Source organism: Hyperolius riggenbachi, chromosome 5 (assembly GCF_040937935.1).
Source record: "Hyperolius riggenbachi isolate aHypRig1 chromosome 5, aHypRig1.pri, whole genome shotgun sequence".
NCBI classification, from domain to species: Eukaryota; Metazoa; Chordata; class Amphibia; order Anura; family Hyperoliidae; genus Hyperolius; species Hyperolius riggenbachi.
In genome coordinates this window covers 273,738,135-273,761,360 of record NC_090650.1, presented here as the reverse complement: position 1 = coordinate 273,761,360, position 23,226 = coordinate 273,738,135, and the positions used below count along the sequence as shown (strand labels likewise).

General features: G+C 42.4%; 1 protein-coding gene across 4 annotated transcripts in view; it reads left to right on the top strand.

Moving 5' to 3' along the window:
- Nucleotides 1-23,226, top strand: part of KIF13A (kinesin family member 13A) — a 164,899-nt gene that overhangs the window by 23,587 nt on the left and 118,086 nt on the right. For all 4 annotated transcript variants that reach the window (XM_068236944.1, XM_068236945.1, XM_068236943.1 and 1 more), the window contains exons 2-4: nucleotides 9,815-9,875; nucleotides 17,189-17,281; nucleotides 17,471-17,651. In XM_068236944.1, the coding sequence (XP_068093045.1) occupies nucleotides 9,845-9,875; nucleotides 17,189-17,281; nucleotides 17,471-17,651 (305 nt within the window). In that variant the 5' untranslated portion in view covers nucleotides 9,815-9,844. The remainder of the gene's footprint in view (nucleotides 1-9,814; nucleotides 9,876-17,188; nucleotides 17,282-17,470; nucleotides 17,652-23,226) is intronic.

Below are 23,226 nucleotides of genomic sequence, written 5' to 3'. Positions count from 1 at the left end.
TTGTGGTTACCCACAATGCACCACTGCTGAATATGCAAATGATCTCTTTTTGCTCCTGAAAGCCAGGCTAGCATCCAGAACCGCTGGTGTGTAGGAAGCCTATAGCTTTACATTTTACAGAGCCACATCAACCCCACAGTGTCATTTACAGTCAATGATCTGTCTCTTTTAATATTCATTTGTGCTAGCTATATCTATATCTATATCTATATCTATATATATATATATATATATATATATATATATATATCTATATCTTCTAAATTATTACCGTATTTATTATTGAAACATAGGGTAAATATGAGGTGATACCATTTATTGGCTGATACCATTAGATTGACTTCACGCACTGCAAGCTTTCCAGGAAACTGTGGTGTCCTTATCAGGCATGAGATGGCCTGCAACAGAGACGCACACTGCCTGCAGACTCGGGGATCTTCCTGTACTCAGGCAGTGAAACTGTCAGTCGCCTCAGCTGTAGACTTCTCCAGTACTAATAACTAACACGGCACAACATGCTGCCACCGCTCGGCCGTTATTTAATGATTAATCTGTAACAGACGCATAGCATGCAGGCCAAGCAGTGTCTATTTTTTTCCTTTTAAACAATTCGCCTCATATTGTGGACAAAGATATTGTATTCTTGAGAAAACAAAATTTGCCTTTCTTTCTAATGACGTTAACTGTGAATAGTGCAGTAAACAGACTTATCCTGAATGGTGCAGTAAACAGACGTTTCACTGCAGATAATTGTTTGTTTAGTTTTGATGTTTGTTAAAACTCCAGCATCAGTATTTACAGTTGTATAGGCTCAATTTATTGCTAAAATGCTTCATTCAAACAACCTTAGGTTATGGTAGACAAAACACGCAAAGTTGTTGCCAATATAGTCCACGAAAATGATATTTAAGTGTCAGCTGCTCACACATGCCAAGTGGCATTCTCTCACGTGTCCTCTGTGTATGCAACAGTTCAGTATTGTACTGAAAATTCATTTCTTAATATAATGCCTAAATACACCATCCCCGTAGTGTTTCTTGTTTCTGTTGTACTGAACCTATTTGTGTTGTACTCTGTACAGAGACACACAAGATTTTGGTTGCTATTTACCAGTATATAAATAATAATAGTTAACAGTGCTTCTGTAAAACATTGGATGTTAAACTCTAGGGACTACATATAGAATTTGACCCCCATTTTCATCTCTGACTGGAGGGGGCATCAGGGGTTGGGCTAAGGCAGATGCTCTGGCCGCGTTTCGACCCCGACCCCCCCCTCCCCATCCCGGGCAACCACTTCCCAAATATGCCCCCTGGCCATCTCAGAAAAGTCATGAGCATAGAGTACTGGAGCAGAGAGAGATTCCAATGCGTAGCCTCCAGCACACTCCGCTTTTGACCTATTGGTGATGGGGGGGGGGGGCGATATCTAATATAGGGGGAACATCGGGCTATCTATGCTGTGGAGGATTCTGCCTATTACTGAAGACACATCTGGCTACTTATAGTGGGTGGAACCTACTTAATACTAAGGGCACATTTGCCACCTATACTGAGATGGGATCAATTAGGGAGGAGTTGGGGAGGCCCACTCTGGACTCTCATGCTGGAAAGCCTTGTCCTTGACCTGACTGACATGGAGTATGTTGTCAGCAAGCATTGCTCATGTAACAGGTTTTATCCTGTTGTATTTCCTGAATACACAAGAATTTTTTAGCGCTTTCCATGTAATATTATGGGGAGGGTATTTTTCAGACATCACACGTACAGTTCATTAACCTGTACATGAGGAATGAGGCTGCTAAACACACATAACTAGGACTAGGCAGTGAGTAATACAAGGTCTCTGAATGGAATAAGATTCCAGTATATGGTTTCTTGTGTGAGAATCTGCACCTTACTTCCAGAACATCAGCAAAGTAACGGCACAAGTTAACCCTTCACACACTCACATGCAAAGGTTCATACAAATGCTTTTACAGAAAACAATCACCCGGGAACCACTGCTACAGCCAAGTTAAAAGCCGGGGTACAAAATAGATTCACTTGTGCAGTCCCCTACACTGCGCAGAGGTACCCCAGTATTTGTAGGTGTCCTAGCTCTGGTCCTGTAACATACATAGTGCAAACTGTATTCTTTTGTACTAAGACCCCAGCTTTTAACTTGGCTATTTTGTTAAAAACACCCACTTTAGCACCACCACAATAACTTATTTAAATGTCCTAACTTGAGGCGATGTGCCTGGATCTATATGTGTTTTTTCTTGTAACTTATCCTTGTTTACAAGGTTTAATCCAGTGCACTCCCTCCTTCCCCTGTCTGTGACCATTGTCAGTATGCACACAGCTTATGCTAGTATGTGCATGATACACATGAATATATTTTCCCTTGTGAAAAAATCTCCTGGGGGTGAAACTCAATAAAACTCCCTGAATTAATAACAGCCAGTGAAGTTGATGCACAAAAGTGCGATAATATTGCTGTGCACAGCGCACAGCAGTATTGCTACTACTGCCGGCAGCGCGTTCCGAGATTTACACATGATTTAGCGTGGCTCATGGTACTTGAGTATCGCAAATGTAAGGCTCCTTGGTAGCGTACGTTACCATAGCAATGCTCGCACTACTCTAGTACCGTTGGTCACAGACAAATAGGTTAACTTGTGCTACACGTTGCCGGTAGTAACTGTAATATTGCCGTGAATATTATCGCAGTTTAGCGCATCATCCCAGTATGCCAGTGCAGCACAATGCATCAAAAAGTATGTGCAAACTGTTTACACAATGAGGCCCTTTTCACACTGGGGTGTTTTCTTTTGCTTTGCTTACCACACAGTAATGCTTGGTAATGAAAGTCTATAGGGCTTTTCTTACTTGACTGGTGCAATGCAGAAGTGACATTTTTGCCACATGGACAACACTAGTGCATCCGCGTGTTGGCGGCCGGCTTGCACGACAGCGTGCAGCAGACTGGAAGTCATGCAAGTTTATGACGACCCAGATTTTTATATACATTTTCGCATCGGCATTGCGACACTCATGTGAGGAAGCATATTTTTTTAACACACTTCTGTAGAAATTCATAGTTCTGCCACAGGAAGTGAGCGCTAGAAAGCTTCACTTCCTGTTTGGCTTTAGACCAGAAAGGGGATTACCGCGTATTAAAGCAGAAATCCCCAAAGGCTTTCATCCGATCCCATCGCTACTGCTGGTTCCAAGTGTGAAACTGGCCTAAAGGTCCGTACACACGCCGGACTGGAGGCAACGACGGGTCCGTCGTCACCTCCCGCTGGGTGGGCGTTCCAACGACAGTCCGGCGTGTGTACGTACGGCTGTTTCTGAGCGATCCGCCGGGCGGATCGCTCAGAAACAGCCGTATCAGTCCGCCGACAGACTGTACACACGCCGGACTGTCGCTGGAACGCCCACCCAGCGGGAGGTGACGACGGACCCGTCGTTGCCTCCAGTCCGGCGTGTGTACGGACCTTAAAGGCCCATACACACGTCGGATTTTAGCGAACGACCCGTCGTTTGAACGTTCCGTCGTTCGGACGTTTTCGCGTCAAATCCGACGTGTGTACAGACTATCGTTCGGGTGATAAGACTGGTTACCAGCGATCCGCCCGGCTTCAGAATTGTTAATAGCGCTATTGTTTTAAATGCTGTGCTGCCTTCTTTATTTGGCTTTAGTCCTGGTTTAAAGTCCAACTCCAGTGTAAGCTAGTTTTAGGTAACAGTTGATGGGAAAAGTTAGTTCTTCTTTCTCTGCTGGAAACGGTTTTCCACATGGGTAAAAATATTTAATTAGACCAGTGGTGACAATGGAGAAAATCAACCCACCTTTCTTTTTGTAGAGTAGATGACAGGTATTGCCTCTTCCAGAATTGCTATTGCTGTGCCTGTGCTGTGCTGTGCCTGCTAACTCCCAATAGAAACATCAAAGCTCTATGGGTCAGTGGCATAACAAGCCACAAAATTAAAGCCTGTGACTTTGCCATTGTGCTTCAGGGATTCCATCCTGGCTGCTCTTCATTATGCATAGCTGCAGCCCTAGGCTACACACAGCAGTGACATAAATCAGTGGATTAAATATTATTATTTATTTATAAAGCGCCAACCTATTCCGTGTCGCTGTACAATGTAAGAAAACAAACAAGGGATACATAATGATACAGACAATGATATACCGGTATATCAAATATGAACACTGATACAAAATACAGAACTGCTGATTACAATAGCAAATTTAACATGATGACTAAAATGTATAAATGTCTAACTTTGTGCAAGCAAGTAAATGAATAACATTCAATGACACAAAAGGGTGAGAGCCCTGCCCTTGTGAGCTTACAATCTAAAGGAATGGGGTAGAAACAAGAGGTGGGGGAAGTATACAGTATATGTAGAGGCAGTGCGTAATTAGGTTATTTAGTGGGTGCATGGCCTACGCTAGAGAATATTCTTGTCGGAAAAGGTGGGTTTTGAGAGAGCGTTTAAAGATTTCAAAGGTGGGAGAGTGGCGGATGTGCTGTGGAAGGGCATTCCAGAGGAGGGGTGAGGCACGTGAGAAGTCTTGTACACGTGAATGTGAGGAGGTAATTGTAGAAGGGGATACAAGAAGCTCGTGTGCAGATCTGAGATTGCGGTTAGGTTGGTATCTGGAGACTAGAGAGGAGATGTACAGGGGAGAGAGATTGTGGAAAGCTTTGTAGGTTAGAGTTAAGAGTTTGAACTGAATCCTCTGGTTAATTGGTAGCCAGTGAAGAGCTTGACAGAGAGGATCAGCAGAGGAAGAGCGAGAGGAGAGATGAATAAGTCGAGCAGCAGAGTTCAGTATGGAATTGAGCAGTGCTAGTCGGTTAGTTGGAAGTCCACCAAGCAATATTCCAATCGAGATATAATAAGAGCATGTACTAACATTTTGGTTGTGCAATGAGAGAGAAAAGGTCGGATACATGCTATGTTTTTGAGTTGGCGATGACAGGAGCTGGTTAGTGAGTTAATGTGAGGAATAAATGAGAGAGAAGAATCAACTATTACCCCTAAGCACCGTGCTTTGGGAACTGAAGTTATAGACGTGTTGTTAACATTTATTGTAATATCAGGCAAAGAGGTGGACAGGGATGGTGGAAAGACTATTAGTTCAGTTTTATTCATATTAAGTTTTAAGAAGCGAGAGGACATAAAAGTGGATATAGCGGACAGGCAGTCGGGAACCCATGTGAGGAGGGAGTTAAGGTCTGGGGCCGAGAGGTACAGTTGTGTATTATCTGCATATAGGTGGTATTGAAAACCAAATGAGTTGATTACGTTACCAAGAACGTGCATGTAGATGGAAAAGAGAAGGGGGCCAAGGACAGAGCCTTGAGGTACCCCTACAGACAGAGGATGTGAAGAGGAGGCCTGATCTGAATAAGAAACAGTGAAAGACCTTCCAGAGAGGTAGCAAGATATCCAGGAGAGAGCGAGGTCCTTTATTCCTATAGATGAAAGGATCTGTAGGAGTAGAGTGCGGTCGACAGTGTCGAATGCTGATGACAGATCTAGAAGGATGAGTATGTAATAATAGCCTTTGGATTTAGCTGTGAGGAGATCATTGGCTACTTTGGTGAGGGCTGTTTCTGTGGAGTGATTTGCCCGGAAGCCAGACTGGAACTGATCAAGCAAGATATTTGCAGATAAATACTGACTTAGTTAAGCATGAATGGCGTTCTACTAATTTAGATGCAAAAGGGAGAAGTGACACTGGGCAGTAGTTAGCAAGTTCGATGAGGTCTAGAGATGGTTTTTTTAAGTAGTGGTGTTGCAACAGCCTTCTTGAGTGAGGATGGAAAAATTCCAGTGGAGAAGGATAGGTTAAATAGCGATGTTAGGGCAGGGATGAGGGATGTGGCTAGCTGTGGAATGAGATGTGATGGTATAGAATCCAAAGAACAGGTGGTTAGATGGGATTTGGAGATAAGAGAGGAGAGCGAATGTTCGGAGAGTGGAGAGAAACTGGAAAGAGAGCAGTCGAGAAGAGGAGTGGAGATGGAGTTTGATGTCTGCATAGAAAACACACTGCGGATTTTGGCAATTTTATCTGTAAAGTATGTTGCAAATTCTTCAGCTGATAAGCATGAAGAAGGAGGGGGTGGATGTAGAAGGGAGTTGAAAGTGCTGAACAGGCACTTTGGATTGTGCAAGTGGGAGGATATGAGGGAGGAAAAGTATGATTGTTTTGCAGAAGAGAGAGCAATTTTAAACATTTTGTAACGATCGGTGTCAGCCAGAAAGGATTTTCTGATTATTGGTGATCTGCAGTATCACCAATAATACAGATGTTATACCTGATGTGGTGATCTGCAGAATCACCAATAATACAAGTATAGCAAGACACACAGGATACAAAGATGTAAGATGGTGTTTGGTGCAACAGTAAATATAGATGGAGATACCGACTGTCCAGAGGAGCTGGTGAAGGGGGTATCTCTAATCAACACAGTAATTAGTATTCCAGAAAGCTGGAGACTCAGAGGAGCAATGATAGGTTTACCCGAGGAGCGGGTGATGCACAGTAAGACAATGTAGCGAGATCACTCGAGGAGCGAGTGATTCAGACTGTACTGCAAGAGGTGATCCCCTGAGGGGCAGGGAACGCAGACAGCATATAATGATAGCTAGTCACCTGAGGAGCAGGTGATTAAGACTGTACTGCAGCTAACAACCTGAGGAGCAGGTGATTCAGACTATACTGCAGCTATCAACCTGAGGAGCAGGTGATTCAGACTATACTGCAGCTATCAACCTGAGGAGCAGGTGATTCAGACTATACTGCAGCTATCAACCTGTGGAGCAGGTGATAACTAAACTGAGAACCCCTCACCAGGACTAGCTCCCTGGTGAGGGCAGAAGAGTCAGACAAGCAAGTTCGGCAACACATGGACAGATACGGTACAGAGGCGGAAGACAGAATCAGAGTGAGGGATAGCCAAGTCGGCAACTGGATCAGATTGGCAAAGGTACAGAATCACAAGACAGAAGAGTAGTCAAGGCTAGCAGAGGGTCATAACAAATACAATTCAATTAATACTTTAAGCTATCAACAGAATCTGTCTAAGTGTGGACCCCCAGCTCCTGCTGTTCTAGGCACACTTTCGGATCTGACTATGGGTCTGAGTGATAACACGTAGCATATGCAACAGCAGACGAGGAACAACTGACAGGCCTGTTCTATATAGCTCTTAAACACCGCCCCAGTCGCTCAGCCAATCAGTATCAGTGCTGGAGTCGGCTGACCGGCTGATCAGCTGACTCCCCTTCTGCTTGCATAAAGATCCTGTCTGTGCACGCGTGCGCTCGTAGACCTCAGTCTATGTGCGACTGAAGGAGCAGGCAAAATTCCACTATGCGACCATGCGGCGAAAGCAGCTGGCTGAGACGTGGAGACAGCCGCCATGCCACTCGGCGCTGCGGCGGCTTCCTCCTCATTCCCCACAATCTCAGGCATATTTCCATCATGTATCCGCGCGGCGGAAACCACCGGCTGAGACGCGGAGATAGCCGCCATGCCACTCTCTGATGCGGCGGCATCTCCGCAATCCCTTACACTTTTTCAATGCTTTTTTGTAGGAAATGAAATTCTCATTATTATTGGTTTTTCTCCAACGCCGTTCAACTACCCTAGCCTAGAGCATCCCTTTAGCTGTTTAGTAGCTTTGGTCAGCCAGGGTTGGCGACTGACACGGTCTGGGCGAACATTGGTGAGGGGTGCGATTGCATCCATGACTTGTGTGATTGAGCTGTGGTAGTGTGCAGCTGCTGAGTCAGGGTCAGTGAAAGGTTGTGTGAGGAGAGGTGCCAGGGCATCAGAGACAGATTGCATGTTGCGGTAGTTCCTGCGTATGTGTGAGCGTGCTTGAGGCAGCGTGGTAGGAAGAGAGGGGGAGAGAGAGAAGTTTAGTAAGTTAAAATCAGAGAGCGGGAGAGGAGCGTCACGGACGGTTGTGGGGCCGCAGGCGCGTCCTGTAACCGCCCGTGAAGAAAAGCGATCGCACTCGATTCTCTGCATCGATTGCGCTTCAAATCGATACAATCTGGGTTGAGTGTGTAGGGGCAGCTGAAGTCCTTTTCCCAGCAGAGAGATAGCATCAGCGGAACTGCAGGATGGCTCTTTTGATATGCTAATGAGCCTGGGCCCAGAGAGTCCCTGGCTTCAAGCTGTGCTGATGGCCCATCCATCAGCTATAGACCATGACAGAAGCAATCTAGTTGGGAGAAAAGCCAGACCCTCCGGCTCCCTCCCAGCAGGGGAGCTGACACCTAGCTAGCTGCCCCAAACTTCAAAGAGCCTTTGCCTGGGAATGACCTGCTATCAATCCCAGGGGTATCTCATATTCCATAAACTGCTATATGTATCATATTTTCTGTGTTGCCAGGCTGGCAGACTCTCCAAACTAACAGAGCATGCTTGGCCCTATCTGGCGCTGGTTCTGATGAAATTTCAGACCATTCTGAGGGAAAGACTGCCAGTTAGGCAGTTCGAAAGTGCCCTGCTGATACCACAAGGGTCCCACCCCTCATGTTTGGTATCAGGCTGCTGGGTACATCAAGGCAGACCTGAAAATATTAGTAAATCTGCCCTGACCTGTACGGTTCTGTGAGATAGAGCCCATATATGGTTAAGGTATGATTTCTGGTTCCCAGGACAAGGGGAGGACTCATCTCATGTTCTAAGGGGGTGTGTGGGCCCGCCCTCACTCCCTCCTACTGAATAAGGGGCATAAGAATGGCAGAGGACCCAAACTCAGTGTCCTCCACCCTGAAAACATCTTGAACTCATCGGTGCCAGCTTGAGGATATGCTGGCATCCACCTGGTCTGAACTCTGAACTTTGATTGAAACCCAGAACTGATTTTTCCCACAAAAAGGACATCTTTCCAGGAACTAAGTATTTTTCTCCCTTCTTTTATTTTTTATACTGGCTATTACTGTTTTAATAATTATTGATTTTAATAATTGTCTGTATATATTAATTATTTATATTGCTGTGAATAAAAGACTTCCTCCAAGTCATTCACTGTTCCGCTACCCTGCTTATCAGCACACACAGAACTGATCCCGGGTCTCTGAAGATACGCTACTGTTTGTTTGTTGTTGGCTAGACAGAATACCGTGTGTTTAACCGTTTTATTCGCAGGACTAGTCAGTCAGTAAATCGGGTCCACTGGCCCATACCAGTGGTGGTGGCAGATACCGTGGAATCGTGTGTACGTTGTAATTACCCGTGTCTCACAGGCTCCCTTCTGGGCTGTCTGCGGCTAATTCTTAAGGTTCCTGCGCATTGACTGCGACCAGAGTTCGCACGATCTGTGCGCTGGCACCGTTTGGAAGGCTAAGTGCGGTCAGCCACTAGGGCTCCTGTGACAAGGAGTATTAGTGAAATCAGTGATAGAACAGAGACAAGTGAATATGAGGTCGAGGGTATGACCATTAGAGTGAGTTGGAGCAGTGGACCACTGAGACAGGCCGTAATAGGAAGTAAGTGACAGAAGTTTAGTGGCAACAGAATTGTTAGTGTCAACATGAATGTTAGTCACCCAAAAGGATGTCAGCGAGGGATAAAGAGCACATTAGCTGGCAGTACTGAGGGACCTTCCAGCATTCAGACCGCTATAGAGTAGATGAGTATAACCTAGGTTCTTCAAAAGGAGACCCTTATTAAGCCTTGTCTTTCTACAACTATATGTTTTGCCATTCTCCACTGAAAGTGCAAAAATGTTCTTCAAATAATGGGATTTCTTTTGCATCTGAAATATTGCTCATTTCTTTTGCAGGTGTTTGCATTTGATTACTGTTTTTGGTCAATGGATGAGACAAACACTTCAAAATATGCAGGTAAGATGTAATTCACTTTAAGGCTTGCTTAAGTTTGTCAGATTATTTTTGTAACCACTTTATAGCCCTGCAAGGGCTGTGGAGTCAGAGTCGAGGAGCCGGAGCAATTTTGGATACCTGGAGTCTGTGGTTTCATAATCTGAGAGTTGGATGATTTTTGTACCGACTCCACAGCCCTTGTCATATTGCATTGTGTGTGGCCACAAGTGCATGGGTATCTTTAGATATATCAGAGATGTTCTATGAAAAGCTAATAATTCCAGCTTGCTTGCAAATATAATGCTAACAGCCATGCATATTTTGTGTGTGTATGTTTCATAATTATTCAAGAAATACTGTTTATATGCTCAGTTTCATAGAAACAAAAAGTGTGCATCAGAGTAGTCTATGGCAGTGTGGGAATCTTGCATGCAAACAGGAATTGCATTTGCAAAAACCTCCTTAACATTTCACTCAAGGGCCAAATACTGAATAGAGAAGAATGTATATTCTATTCTATAAAAAGATTCACACTGGAGCCAAACCACAGTGCATGTATGAATCTCACAGAACAGACACAGACTCTACAAGCACTAGTACAGTTACAGAACATCTATAATATATATCCACAAATATCCTTGTAAATATAGTCATCTTGAAAATCTAAATGCTATTATATTCCAGAGAGCCTGTGCATATGAATTTCCAAATAAACATCCTCGTGGTGTTTCCAGGGTACACCACTATGGGGCTTGCTAACCCTTCTGATTGGTGTTTATGGAACTCCACTGAGTTGAGCACATTGCCTCTGGACAATTTTCTGGGGACATTGGAAGACAGCTGGATGGGACAAACTTCTTTCCTGCTGCCGTGCGCTATGCTGGGAAAAGCTGTCGAGCACAGTATGGGATGCCAGAGCTCAGTATATTTCTACAAACCACAATAGCAGCTTGTGCGCTGGCAACCAGCCACAACTTCATGGAAAAAATCTAACAGTTGCAAACATCACTCCCAAAATTTGAAAAGTACATCAAGAACCACCCGCCAGGACAACATCTGAGCTGTAACTCTTTGTGGTTGCCATACATGTAGCAATCTAGTTGTTCAGGTTTCAGCTCCTCAGTCTGATAAAATAATTGGATCAAGGAAAAAAAAATTCTCACTGAAAATGCATGGATCAGATTGAGGCCTGGAACCCACTAGAGTGTTTTTTGAGCATTTAGGGAGCACTTTCAATCGCTAGCAATTTCCCTAAACGCTCTGCCAATGTAAATGGATGGGACAGATTCCACTGGAGTGATTGCGATTAGGGAAATTGCAGTCACAGAACATGCAGCATTTTGGGAGCATTTCTATTCTAACAGGAGCAGGAAAATCGCTCTCAAAATCACTTGCAAAACTCTATCACACATCACTAGCAAATGCGATAGCGTTTTGCGCTTTCTAGTGGGTTCCGGGCCTGAAAATGATCAGACTGAAAGGGTTGGAAAAACTTGGGCTAAAATTGCCAAACACGTCGATGATTGCATCCAGACAAGAAGAGGGAAAATAACACTAAAAGCGACAGCAACATATAAGCTCACAAGGGCAGGCCTCTTGAGCACATTAAATTGCATTTTCGAGGGGCCCAGGCATGTATGGGATAACGGGCGCCAACATAGGCCGCAATATAAATTGTGGCTATGGCGGTGCACATTGTGTAATTTGGGAACTGGAGGTGCTACTATATAGCCAAACACCAGCTAGCGGCAGGGATTGCGGTAGTGACTTTGGCTGCAACTGCTATGGTATATGGCCAAATTCTGGTAGTGGTAGGGACAGAGACGGTGACTCTGGACACAGCTAGGCTAGCCGAACTCTGGCTACCAGTTGTGACACTGGTTAGTGCGATACTTTATAAATGTGCACTTTAGCCAAGCCCCGGGATGGGGCGGGGTTAGTTTTGGTACTGGTAGTTTGGTTCCAACAGCCGCAGAGGGATATATATTAGCAGAGGGTGCTTGGCTATAGCAGTATGGTAGAAGAAGGCACTCTACAGGCTTCAAGCACACATTTGTTTTACTATAGGTGGTGGAGAGGTTAGAGTTGGGCATATATGGGTGGAGGTTAGTGTGAGGATAGGACATACATAAGGTAATAGAAGAATATCAGTAACTTTACTGATATGCTACTATTGGCAATATCTCAGGCCCATTTTGCCTTCTACAGCTTTTAAATGTATGCAAGCCTTTCACCTTGTTTTCTTGTACCTTTTTGTAACTTTTTTTTTTTTTATTTTGATCCTCTCACTTTATTTTTTGCTCCTTCCTTAGGTAGAGGTGAGGACATAGCTTAGGCTTGACTCCATTTTTCTTTGAGTGGTTTGGTTTGAAAGTGGGTGGTTAGGTGGTAGGGATTAGGATGAGAACTCTATCTATCTGTTGTCTGTCTCCCTGTTGAGGAAATTTTCCTTTACTACTTGTGAGGGCAATTATAATGTTTTACTGCTTTCACGGTTTCAAGTGTTGTAATCTCCACTGGGACACCTGCTTTAAGAATAGGAAGTTATGATATACTTCCTTGGCCCTTAGACAGCAAAAAAAAAAAAAAAAAGAAAAAAAAAAAAAAAGAAAAACTTGACTTTGGTTCTAACAAATCAAAATATGTATTGGCTGGAGTGTTTTGTCACGCACTAGATTAAGCAGTATAACATGCAACTGGGACTATGCAGATGCTTTGTTTTAGCAGAGAGCCTGTATATTCTGCTCTGTGTAGTGCTCTACAGTGCTCGGCTGCAGTGGAACCTCAGCATGCTGAATTGTGGAAACCCAGTAATGAGCACGTGTGGTGTTTTTGGTCAGCACTTTCACGCAGACTGTGGTTGGACTTTTCGACTCATGCTGCAAATAAGTCATCCTCGTATTTCCTACTTGGTTCATGAAGAAAGGGGATGTAATGAGCTAAATCCAAATAAATCATGTGTGCATGTTGTGTGCTGAAGGAGTTTATCCAATATATTTATCTTGTCTAAAAGTTACAAATTCTGGCTGGTAGTTTGGAAACATTTATAGTGTATTTGGTCAATTTCTGGTGAAGCTTTTATGAACAGAGTTTATATGAAAGGCACAACATAATCAGGATTGTATCTACAGGAATAATGAAACGTTGTCCTTTGCCAGTGGCTCAGGAATAGCTTTTTTTAAATGTTGCTAGAGTGATTGAGCCCTTGTTCTAGAGGGCCTGTGGGGGTCCTGTACCAGCTACTGCATGTACTCTTCGTTCGGGTTATAATGGTAATGATTACTAGAATGTGTGTTTTGCATAGGGTATTTACAACGGCATCCAAACTACCTGATCTGAGCATTGGATAATTTTTTTTATTTACATGTATACTTAATTTAAAGCAATCCTGAGCCCAAGAATAAGGGTAAAATAAAAAAAAAATACTACCTGTTCCCGGGGGCTAGCTGGATCAAGTAGAGCCTCTTATTGCCACCCCTGTGGCCAGAAATCAGTCGATTTCCTTTTTACTGCAGCTCACCACTCTGATTCTCCTCACAGACCAGAGAGGCTGCGGAGAGCCGCAGAGGGGTGGGATAGAGGCAGTGGAGAACTCGGTGGGGAGGGATAGAGGTGGCGGGAGAGGTGCACAGATGCAGGGAAAGAAGTTTCTCTCCTGCTATGGACGCCCCTTCCCCTACTTATCTAGTGACAAGTCATTAAGAAAAGGTACATGCCTCTGTGTCCCATTTGTATTACAAAAAACACCTCGGATGCTTTTTAAGAGCTGTTGTGGTGATGGAAAAATCTATGCCAATTGTATGTCTGAGATTGATTAGAATTGCCCTGCTAGGTCCAATTATTATTATTATTATGTTTAGTAAATATTGGTTCTGTTTACCTTTCTGTCGACTACCGGTCTGGGGCAGCTCAGACCTATGTCCTTTCCCCAGGGACATATTCCTGGTAACTGACTGCATCATCTCTTCTGCCAAAAGCCTGTCTTAAAGGTATATTCTGCGGACCAAGCCTTTTACCCAACATCAGTTCAAGCAACTGAGGCCTACATATAATACTTAAATTATAACTATTATTATTATTATTATTATACACCTTTGGAATTACATAGCATGTCTATGGCCTGGTGTTACTGTAATGTGGGTGTGTATGAAGAGGTGTAATCCAGAGTCATTTAGTTGAATCCAGAGTGCAGTCATACTTGCACCCTTCTACATAGCAGACTATCTCCGCAATAAATGTTGTTAATGTGTCAAAAATAAACAAAATGCCCTGCTTTCTCTTTCTATGGAATTCTATAATGTTTCAGCAGTAAGAGGCCCCCAAGTACTCTATGGGTTATCCCATCCCCACACAATTTTCTTCTTTAGATATACGAATGGTGGGGCTTAAAGGAGGGGGCCAAAATGTGATATTGAGGAAAAAGTTAGCATTGCAATTTAGAACTCTCAGCCAAATAAAATGCTTTTCTCCAAGACTGAGCAATCAGCTGAGATTAATTAATGTTGCGACCCTGTGGCTTTGGCAAGATTTTTTTTGTGTATAATGCTGTACACTCCAAAGCGCTCAGTTGTTTATGTAATATAATACTGTCTGTGCCTGGGGAGACATAATGGGGATGCAGTGGGTAAACCTTGGCAGCAGAAGAATCTGCACATACTGTGAGCAATGGTCAGTAGGCTGTAGCACCTGCGCCTGCAGTCTTTGCAGAAAAATACAGATTTCCTTTCATTGTATTTAATTTTGACATCATTTAAGAAGTAAAATCAAATAAAGAATGCTGCCCAGTAGGTTGCAAGCTCAGTGTAGCAGCAAGGTTTAAACTCCCAACACTCAGGCCTCTTTCACATGGGAGACATAAGTGCTTACCACCAACTACTTTCTGATTTGCAATTTAATGCAGTGGAATTACACCGTATGGAATCTTGTCAGTGTTAAACTCTAGCGAGAGGGATAAGGAGGCTGCTGTTTTTAATTTCTTTTTAAGCAATACCAGTTGCCTGGCTGTCCTGCTGATCCTCTGCCTCTAATACTTTTAGGCATAGTCCCTGAACAAGCATGCAGCAGATCAGGTGTTTCTGACATTATTGTCAGATGTGACAAGATGTGCCCCGTGCTTGCTTCTGGTGTTATTGAGACACTGCTGCAGCCAAATAGATCAGCAGTGCTGCCAGGCAACTGGTATTGTTTAAAAGGAAATAAATATGGCAGGCTCCATATTCTTCTCACTTTAGTTATCCTTTAGAGCAGTGTTCCCCAACCCTGTCCTCAAGGCCCACCAACAGTGCATGTTTTGTGGAAATCCACAAAGGTGGTTAATCAGCTCAACTGAGACACTAATTACCTCACCTGTGCATGTTTGTGGTTTTCTGCAAAACATGTACTGTTGGTGGGCCTTGAGGACAGGGTTGGGGAGCTCTGCTTTAGAGGACAGTGGGCGGCCGAGTCCCCAGTTTCCCTCCTTACACCACCTGTGGGCACCTCTGATTGAAGTTGCATCAGATTTCTGGGGAAATTAGGTAAATTGGGGTGCAAATTGTTCCACTTACTTAGTAGACTTTGATTGCTTGCTTATTGTTTATTATACTACATCTTTATGTATCTATTGTTGACAGGAAAACCAGATATTGGTAGAATGCAGTTTATTCCCTGCTATTACATACTGTAAAACAGTTTAGATCTTCTGTTCTAATGCAGATCACCTGCTGTAAATGGTTGAGTGATGACCTATTCAGCAAGTAGTCAGTTTGTTGGAGGAACAGACTTGGCTGTGGGAATAATCTATACAACAGCAGTGGGCATGCGTTGTTTAAATATTTCATGTTTTGTGACCACGTGTGTTCATGTGTTCTAGGGCAGCTTATACTGAATTGGAAGGCGATACTGTATACTACAGTAACCTAATGCTTGGAACACATTATACATTATTAATGGATTTAGTATTGAGGTGGCCACACATGATACAATAAAAAGATGTTGTTATACAACAATTTCATAAATGCAATCTGTTTGTATAGAAGTTGTATAGAAAATTGTATAGAAAATTAAAAATGTTTTAATTCAAGCAAGAAATATGGTTACATTTTCCTCTTTTTTTTTCTTTTTCTTTCTTTTCAGAAGTTTAAATGGTGTAGGTTAGATTGACAATTTCTTGATTTATATTATATACCCAAGCATGTTTTTCAAAAAAAAATTAAATTTTTTTTTATAATTGGAAGAAAAACACCTGTGTGCAATACATTGGTCAGATATTTCAAATGTTACAATCAATCAGAAAAAGATATTGTTACTGTATTCTCAAATTGAAAAGAAATATGAAAAAAATTGTATCATGTGTGCCCACCTTAAAATTCGATAAAAACATTGAATATAAAGAAAAATATATCAAAAAAGACCTCTCAATTGTTCAAACATTTTTTGGATCAAATATTGATCGTGAAAGGCTGTTCTGTGGGAGGTCAAGCAAGTCCATGGGGGATCCTCTTGGTTTGCAATGCAGCAAACAGCACAAATCATAGAGCTGCATTCGAAAGAGAAATATTAGATCAGATCTTTTTGGAGATGTGATCTAATATCAATTAAGGTAATGTGGCAAGGTGGTAAATGATCAATGTCTGTTAGATAATAATTGTTTTTTTTATATATTATCTTTTTATTAAATGTTCATAGAATTATAAACAGACATCATATAGAAGGCACATAAAATGCATAATACAGGATGTTGTACAGAAGATATCCAACTAATGATCCAACGAAACCAAAGTCACATGTCAGATAATTATAGTTTACCACATCTTAAAAAGGGCGTACCGAACTTAATTAAAAGTTTACAATCCTTTTTTTACTCCTCTATTTAAATATGAATACCAGTAAATAGAGTATCTGATTTGACTTTTGCATGTCTTCTTCCGTTGCATTTGAGTATAGTGTGAGCATGTAATTATAACGCTGATATTTGGGCCCCAGTTATACATAGCATTAATAAAAATGTGAATTATTGATAATGTGTGGCAGAGAGTGAGATAGGAAAGCATTCTGTAGGTCAGATGCAAGTCAGATGGCTGGTTAAGAAGCGATCATTTTACCACCTTATCAGCACTGTGTGCTGTGCAGTGGCTGCCTGCTGCATAATGAATGCCAGTCACTCTTTCAGCTCAGCTGTCGGAAGAGGAAAGGAAGTAATGACACTCATTTATTGGCCACAGTTGGCAAAAGTACAAGAAGACTAAGGCACTATTGTTCCATATTTCCGTTTTTCCTATGGGCTTTTAAAAGACATCAAGCTGGTTATTGGTGTTGCCGGAAAGTATATGTTAGAACACTGTGTTGTGTTTCAGGTCAAGAAGATGTTTTCAAGTGCCTTGGTGAAGGAATTCTGGATAATGCCTTTCAGGGATATAACGCTTGTATTTTTGCTTATGGACAAACAGGTGAGTAAAAAGATCTTTTGAAATCAAAGTCTTTCACTATCCTTGGTAAATTGTTAGTTCCAAGTTCTCCCCACTGTCCTGAAGATCGACAGCTATGGGTAGTGACATATTTTCCTTATTAACCAATCTTATATGGTAAGAGAGGCTGTAATGAGTGTGGGATCTGATTCTCCCTTTGGTGTTTTCCAGGTTCAGGAAAATCTTTCTCTATGATGGGGGGAACAGACCAACCCGGCCTTATCCCACGACTCTGCTGTGCTTTATTCCTGAGAGCTACCGAGTTGGAGAATGACTCTCAGACCTTTAAAGTGGAAGTCTCCTATATGGAGATTTACAATGAGAAGGTCAGGGACTTGTTAGATCCTAAAGGGTGAGTGCTAAAACTACTCCTAAAGTTCCTGTCCAGATAATCCTATGGTCTTCCTCTTCTCCCAGTTATTCAAGAATACTCTCACTTAACAAATTAGATCTTGCAAACACCTTATTTTATCATGAAATTGCAGTGTTTATTTGACTATCTCTGCTCCTTGTACCTCCCCGCGTAAGCTTGGTGTGCGGTGGGAATGAGGCCTACCAGAGATTGTAAATCACTCTCAAAACCGCTAGCATTTTAGAGAGCAATCTTGCTTCTAAAAATAGAGAGATTTGTGGGAATTTGATTTTGGCCCTATATATAAGCAGCATTTTTTTTTACTAGAACAGCTTTCAAAGGGTTAAACACAGGCCTTAAGCTGGCTACACACATAGCGATTTCCCGCTCGATCAGCGGGATCGATCCCGGGCGATCAAATTTCGGACATGTTCGATCGGGTTTCGATGGAGAAGCTCCCCTGCAGGGAAAGCTGGACGAATCCGAACTAGAGATAATGTTATCTTGTGTTAAATTGTATCAAGTGAGGAATGTAAACAAACCCTTCTCTGATACTGCAAACTCTCTCGAAGACAGTGAGACAATCAGATAGCATTTATGCTTAAAGCGGATCCGAGATGAAAAACTAACTATAACAAGTAACTTGTCTACATATCTTATCTAAAGTTACACAGCAAATCTAGCTGCAAACAGTTTTTATAGAATATGATTATTTATTGCTGTGATACAATGAGAGCGGCCATGTTGTTTGTAAACATTACACAGAGGCAGGCTTATCTGCATCTTGAGCACTCAGCCTGTAAAAAAAAAAACCTAATCTCCCTCCTCCCCTCTGCCTCTGAAATCAATAGCTAGTAACACCTCCCCTTCCTCCTGCCCAGACTGACGTCCCATGAGTCCTTGCTACTGCCAAGGCTCTCTGAAAACCTGTGGGCGTGGCTTGTTTAATTTATAGGGAATTAGAGTATTAAAACAAAAACAAAAAAGTATTTGGCTTGAGGAATGTCCTATAAACAATAGGAAAGGAACACAATTATGCAATGAGTAAAAGTTCATCTCAGATCCACTTTAAGTTAGAAGATGAATAAAGCAGTGATGAATAAAATGCAAAGTCCGCTCTCAGAGCAAAAAAAAATGTACTTTGGGAACGTATAATTTCTAAATGAATAATAATACTTACGCACAAAAGCAAATATGCTAACCGTATAGCATATAAAAGTAGGAAAACATGTTTTTATTGAATATTATGTCAGGGATTTATACCGCTTTAAAAAGGACTTCCAGTGTACTAAATAATCCATTTTTTTTTAACAAAACTAAATAATCAATTTACTGTAAAGCTTATGTGCATATAAGGTACAATCAGCTATTACAAATTGAAAGTACTCCTCTGCTCATCCTTAAAGTGAACCTCCGGACTAAAAATCGACTCAGCAGCACTGAAAAGGCTTGTTGTTTCTTTAACAGTTTCACAGCATCAGAACTTTGTTTCTCTTATACAAGCCTCATTTTTAGCTGCACAGAAGAAAACTGCCCGGGCTTTTTTCCCCTGATGCTGTGCAAAGCATGATGGGATTTCTGATGTTGTTGTTCTCTTTCTGCTGTTTTGGTGCAATTTTTTTTTTTTTACATTTTGAATTTGACATTTGAATCCTAGCGTGTGCAGCTGGGAGAGGTAATCAGGACACAGGACAGTTGGAACTGTGTCTCCTGTTCCTTGTCACCTCCTTTCAACCAAAAAGATGGCTGCCCCCATGACAAAGATGGCAGCCCCCATGAATCACAAACATTTGCCTGTTCTTTTAAAACAGGGTGGGTAAAAGATTATATTACCTATCTATTCTAATTAACATAACTAATGTAACTTAATGACAGTATGTTTGTTTAGGCTGAAGTTCCCCCTTAAATCTAAAATATTCTTAAACACTGCGGCGGCTCACCACTAGCTCAATCACTGGCTGTATGCTTATTCCAGGTGTGTGACTCAAAACAGAGGTGCTGCTAAAGTTTTTGTGGCCCTAGCAGCATACTTAGTGTGCCGCAATACAAAAATGAGCGTGACCATGACATGATGTGGGAGGAGTCAACTGCATGATGCTATCATGTCACTATGGACCAAAACTTTCTGGAGAATGCCATAAAGAATTGGGGCAGTTCCGATGACAACAAAGTCATACTCGGCACTAGCAAGACATACCTACATACCTAATAAAGTGGCTAGCAAAATATATCAATTCTCTTGTGATTGTGTTTTTTTTTTTGGCTTACATATTAGCCCCAGCCCAGTGTAGTTAGTCAGACCCCCCCCCCCCCCCCCACACACACACACACACAGCCCAGTCAGTGTAGGTAGTCAGATGTCCCCGATCCAGTGCTGAATCTATCTGCTCTCCTGCCGCTTGGCGTCTAGTGTTATGTTATCATGAGAGGCGCCGGCCGGAAGTAACCATGGTGACCGGACACTGGTTCAGTGACATGTGAGTTACTACTCCCCAGTCAGGGCAGAAGGGGGGCTACATAGCAAAGGAAGGATAGCCCAGCCTGAAGCACCTGTAGGGGGTAAGGCCCAGGCTGCCGCTAGCTTTGCTTGTAGCTAGCGGTGGGCGTGAACTAAAAACAAAGCCTAAAGATGCGCACACACATTCATTCTTAATTCCCCAATTTTCCCACTTCCATGTAATATGAGGAACAGATTTTGCATACTTTGAATATATTGTGCAGGTAAGCTGTCACACTACATGGAAGTGGAAAATCGGACAATCAAGACTTGAAGTTTGTGGCATTGTTTATAAAGGAATGAGGAGACAGCCTTTGTATCCCTCTCATTTGAGGATCCCTTTAACTACTAGAGGCGCAGTCTAGGTAATTATCCACAACTGTTCTATCTATGATATGATATTCTGTGATGACAGAATGGTTGGAGTATCTAAGATATTACATATCCTGCAGAATTCAAACATTTTTTTGCAGTGAAATAAGTGTCAAGGTTTCCTGATATAGTGTATAGTAATTTTTCCCATTCTCCTCCTTATTTTTAACACGCTATAAACTGAACTAACCCTGACCGACTATGACGTTTTCCCAATTCTTTCCTAACTGATCAGTGGAAACCTAAATCGTAATTCCTCTTATATACAGCTCAGCAACATTGCTGTTTGCTATAATTAGCAGTCTTGCTCTTGGTGTAATTCTTTTATTATAGTGTTACAATTTAATAGATTTATCTGCAATTTTGGTATGCCGATATTCTGCAAAGAGAAAAATAGATATATAGTACATCCAGCTTTTCTATTGTTTAAAAGGAAACTCCAATGTAGGTACAGTGTTTATACATTTGCTTTATATACTGTTTTACTTACCCGGCATCTACTTGGTAAAGTGCCTTTCTATTGAGCCAAATTTGAATGAATATGTGCTACACACATCGGTCCCACCTGTTCGTGGAAAGCCCTTGATGCCTGCAACCTTACTCTTTGCATATCCATTCATGATGCTCAAAACTTTCCGGATTCATGTGTTGTCTTGTGTTTTTTCAAATTCGCTATTAAACACATTTTTACATACAGTAAGCAGAAAAAAAACCCTAGAATTTATCAGTCAACTTTTTTTTTTGTCAGCACGTTGCAACCAAGAAAAATACTCAAGTATTCAAATCGAGTTGTCCTTAATGAACTTATCGGTAACTAAGATGCTGGAAACTTCTTTGCTTATGATGCTATTCAATCAGATAAACACTCCTCCCCAGCTGATGTGTACACTGCTATCATGAGACCCAATAGTCCAAAGTGATAATAAGTTAGTCAATAAAATCACAAGATATCTGTAACCTGCTGAAAGATTTTGGGAATCTTCCTTAAGAGCTCTGCTTTGCTGCAGTGCATGATTGCAGTCCTGTTCCTATTCTGTCGATTGCAGGCTTCTGTCCAAACTCTGTGAGGCTGACCTCCCCCCATGTGCAGAAATAAAAATTCCATTGTGTTTGGTTAGTGCTAAGTTTCTGCCTGTTTGTACAGCAAAAATACAATTTCTGCTGCTTTCATTTTTAAGAGAATGGTAATATCGTTCTTTCCAGATAATGACATCACTCTGACCCCCATACCAGTTTCATGTCTATACACGGTTCTGGGGAGGCTAGGTGATGTCAGTCTGGGGAAAAAATTAATCCTATTATTTTTAAAATGAAAGCGACACACACCTTAATTTTTGCAGCGCAATGGGCAAACGTAGCAGTCACCAAACAAGGTGGAACTTATTTGTGCTTACTGTAGCACAGTTGCTGTATTTTTGTCCATGTGGTCTGGCTCCTCTCTGTGTTGACTGCAGTCTGTCAACTTGCTTGAAGAGTCTGTGGAAGGGGGTCAAGCTCTTCTGCTCTGCTGTCTTCCTGCTACCTACCTCCCCACCTATGAGGAGCCTCCAGTTGGGCCATGCTAAACAGAGCTCTTGACTTTGAACTCACTTCCATCTCTTCCTGTTGTCTGTGACCCAGTGAGATCACCGTTGTTGGCTCTAGAGGTGTGCTGTCTCTGTTATAAAGAAGATAGTAAGGGGCTAGATGTGCTACACATCACAGGTCGGGTTGGAGGGCATTCTCAAGTGTACAGGAGAGTATATGGAGCATAATTAAGGTACTTACAGCTACACTGTGACACCTCCATTTTTGCAGCAATGTTTACAATTGCTATAAATCCTAAGATTGTGATCCCACTAGGGTGACTCATCCGTTTCTGAATTTGACGCAGTATCGGGTGACACATCAATTTTTTAATCTTGACGCGGCATCCGTGTTGGTGCGAATTTGCCTTTGATTCTCTCTCGCTGTGCCATGCACTTGCTATTGAAATACGGATGCAAGAGCAATTTTTCTTCCCTATACACAATTTATTCAGCATTCAAATTTACACATGGGGAATCACTGCAATTCATCTGCAGTGGAAACGGCCCCTTACAGATTCTCATTGACATCACTGATTCAATTTAAAGAGAACCCGAGGTGGGTTTGAAGAATATTATCTGCATACAGAGGCTGGATCTGCCTATACAGCCCAGCCTCTGTTGCTATCCCAAATCCCCCTAAGGTCCCCCTGCACTCTGCAATCCCTCATAAATCACAGCCATGCTGCTGACAAACAGCTTGTCAGAGCTGGCTGTGTTTATCTCTATAGTGTCAGTCTGCTGCTCTCCCCGCCTCCTGCAGAACTCCAGTCCCCGCCTGCATCCCTTCCCACCCTGCTGATTGGAGGGAAGGGACAGGGGCAGGGACTGGAGCTATGCAGGAGGCGGGGGAGCCGCTGAGACTGACACTACAGATGTAAACACAGCCTCACAGCACGGCTGTGATTTATGAGGGATTACAGAGTGCAGGGGGACCTTAGTGGGGTTTGGGATAGCAACAGAGGCTGGGCTGTATAGGCAGATCCAGCCTCTGTATGCAGATAACATTCTTTAAACACACCTCGGGTTCTCTTTAAAAATATATACCTTACAATTAATCTAACATTACAGCTGTCTTCCTCTAACATTTTTTTTTTCTCTCTCCCTCTCTTATTTGACAATGCATTCACGTATTGTACAT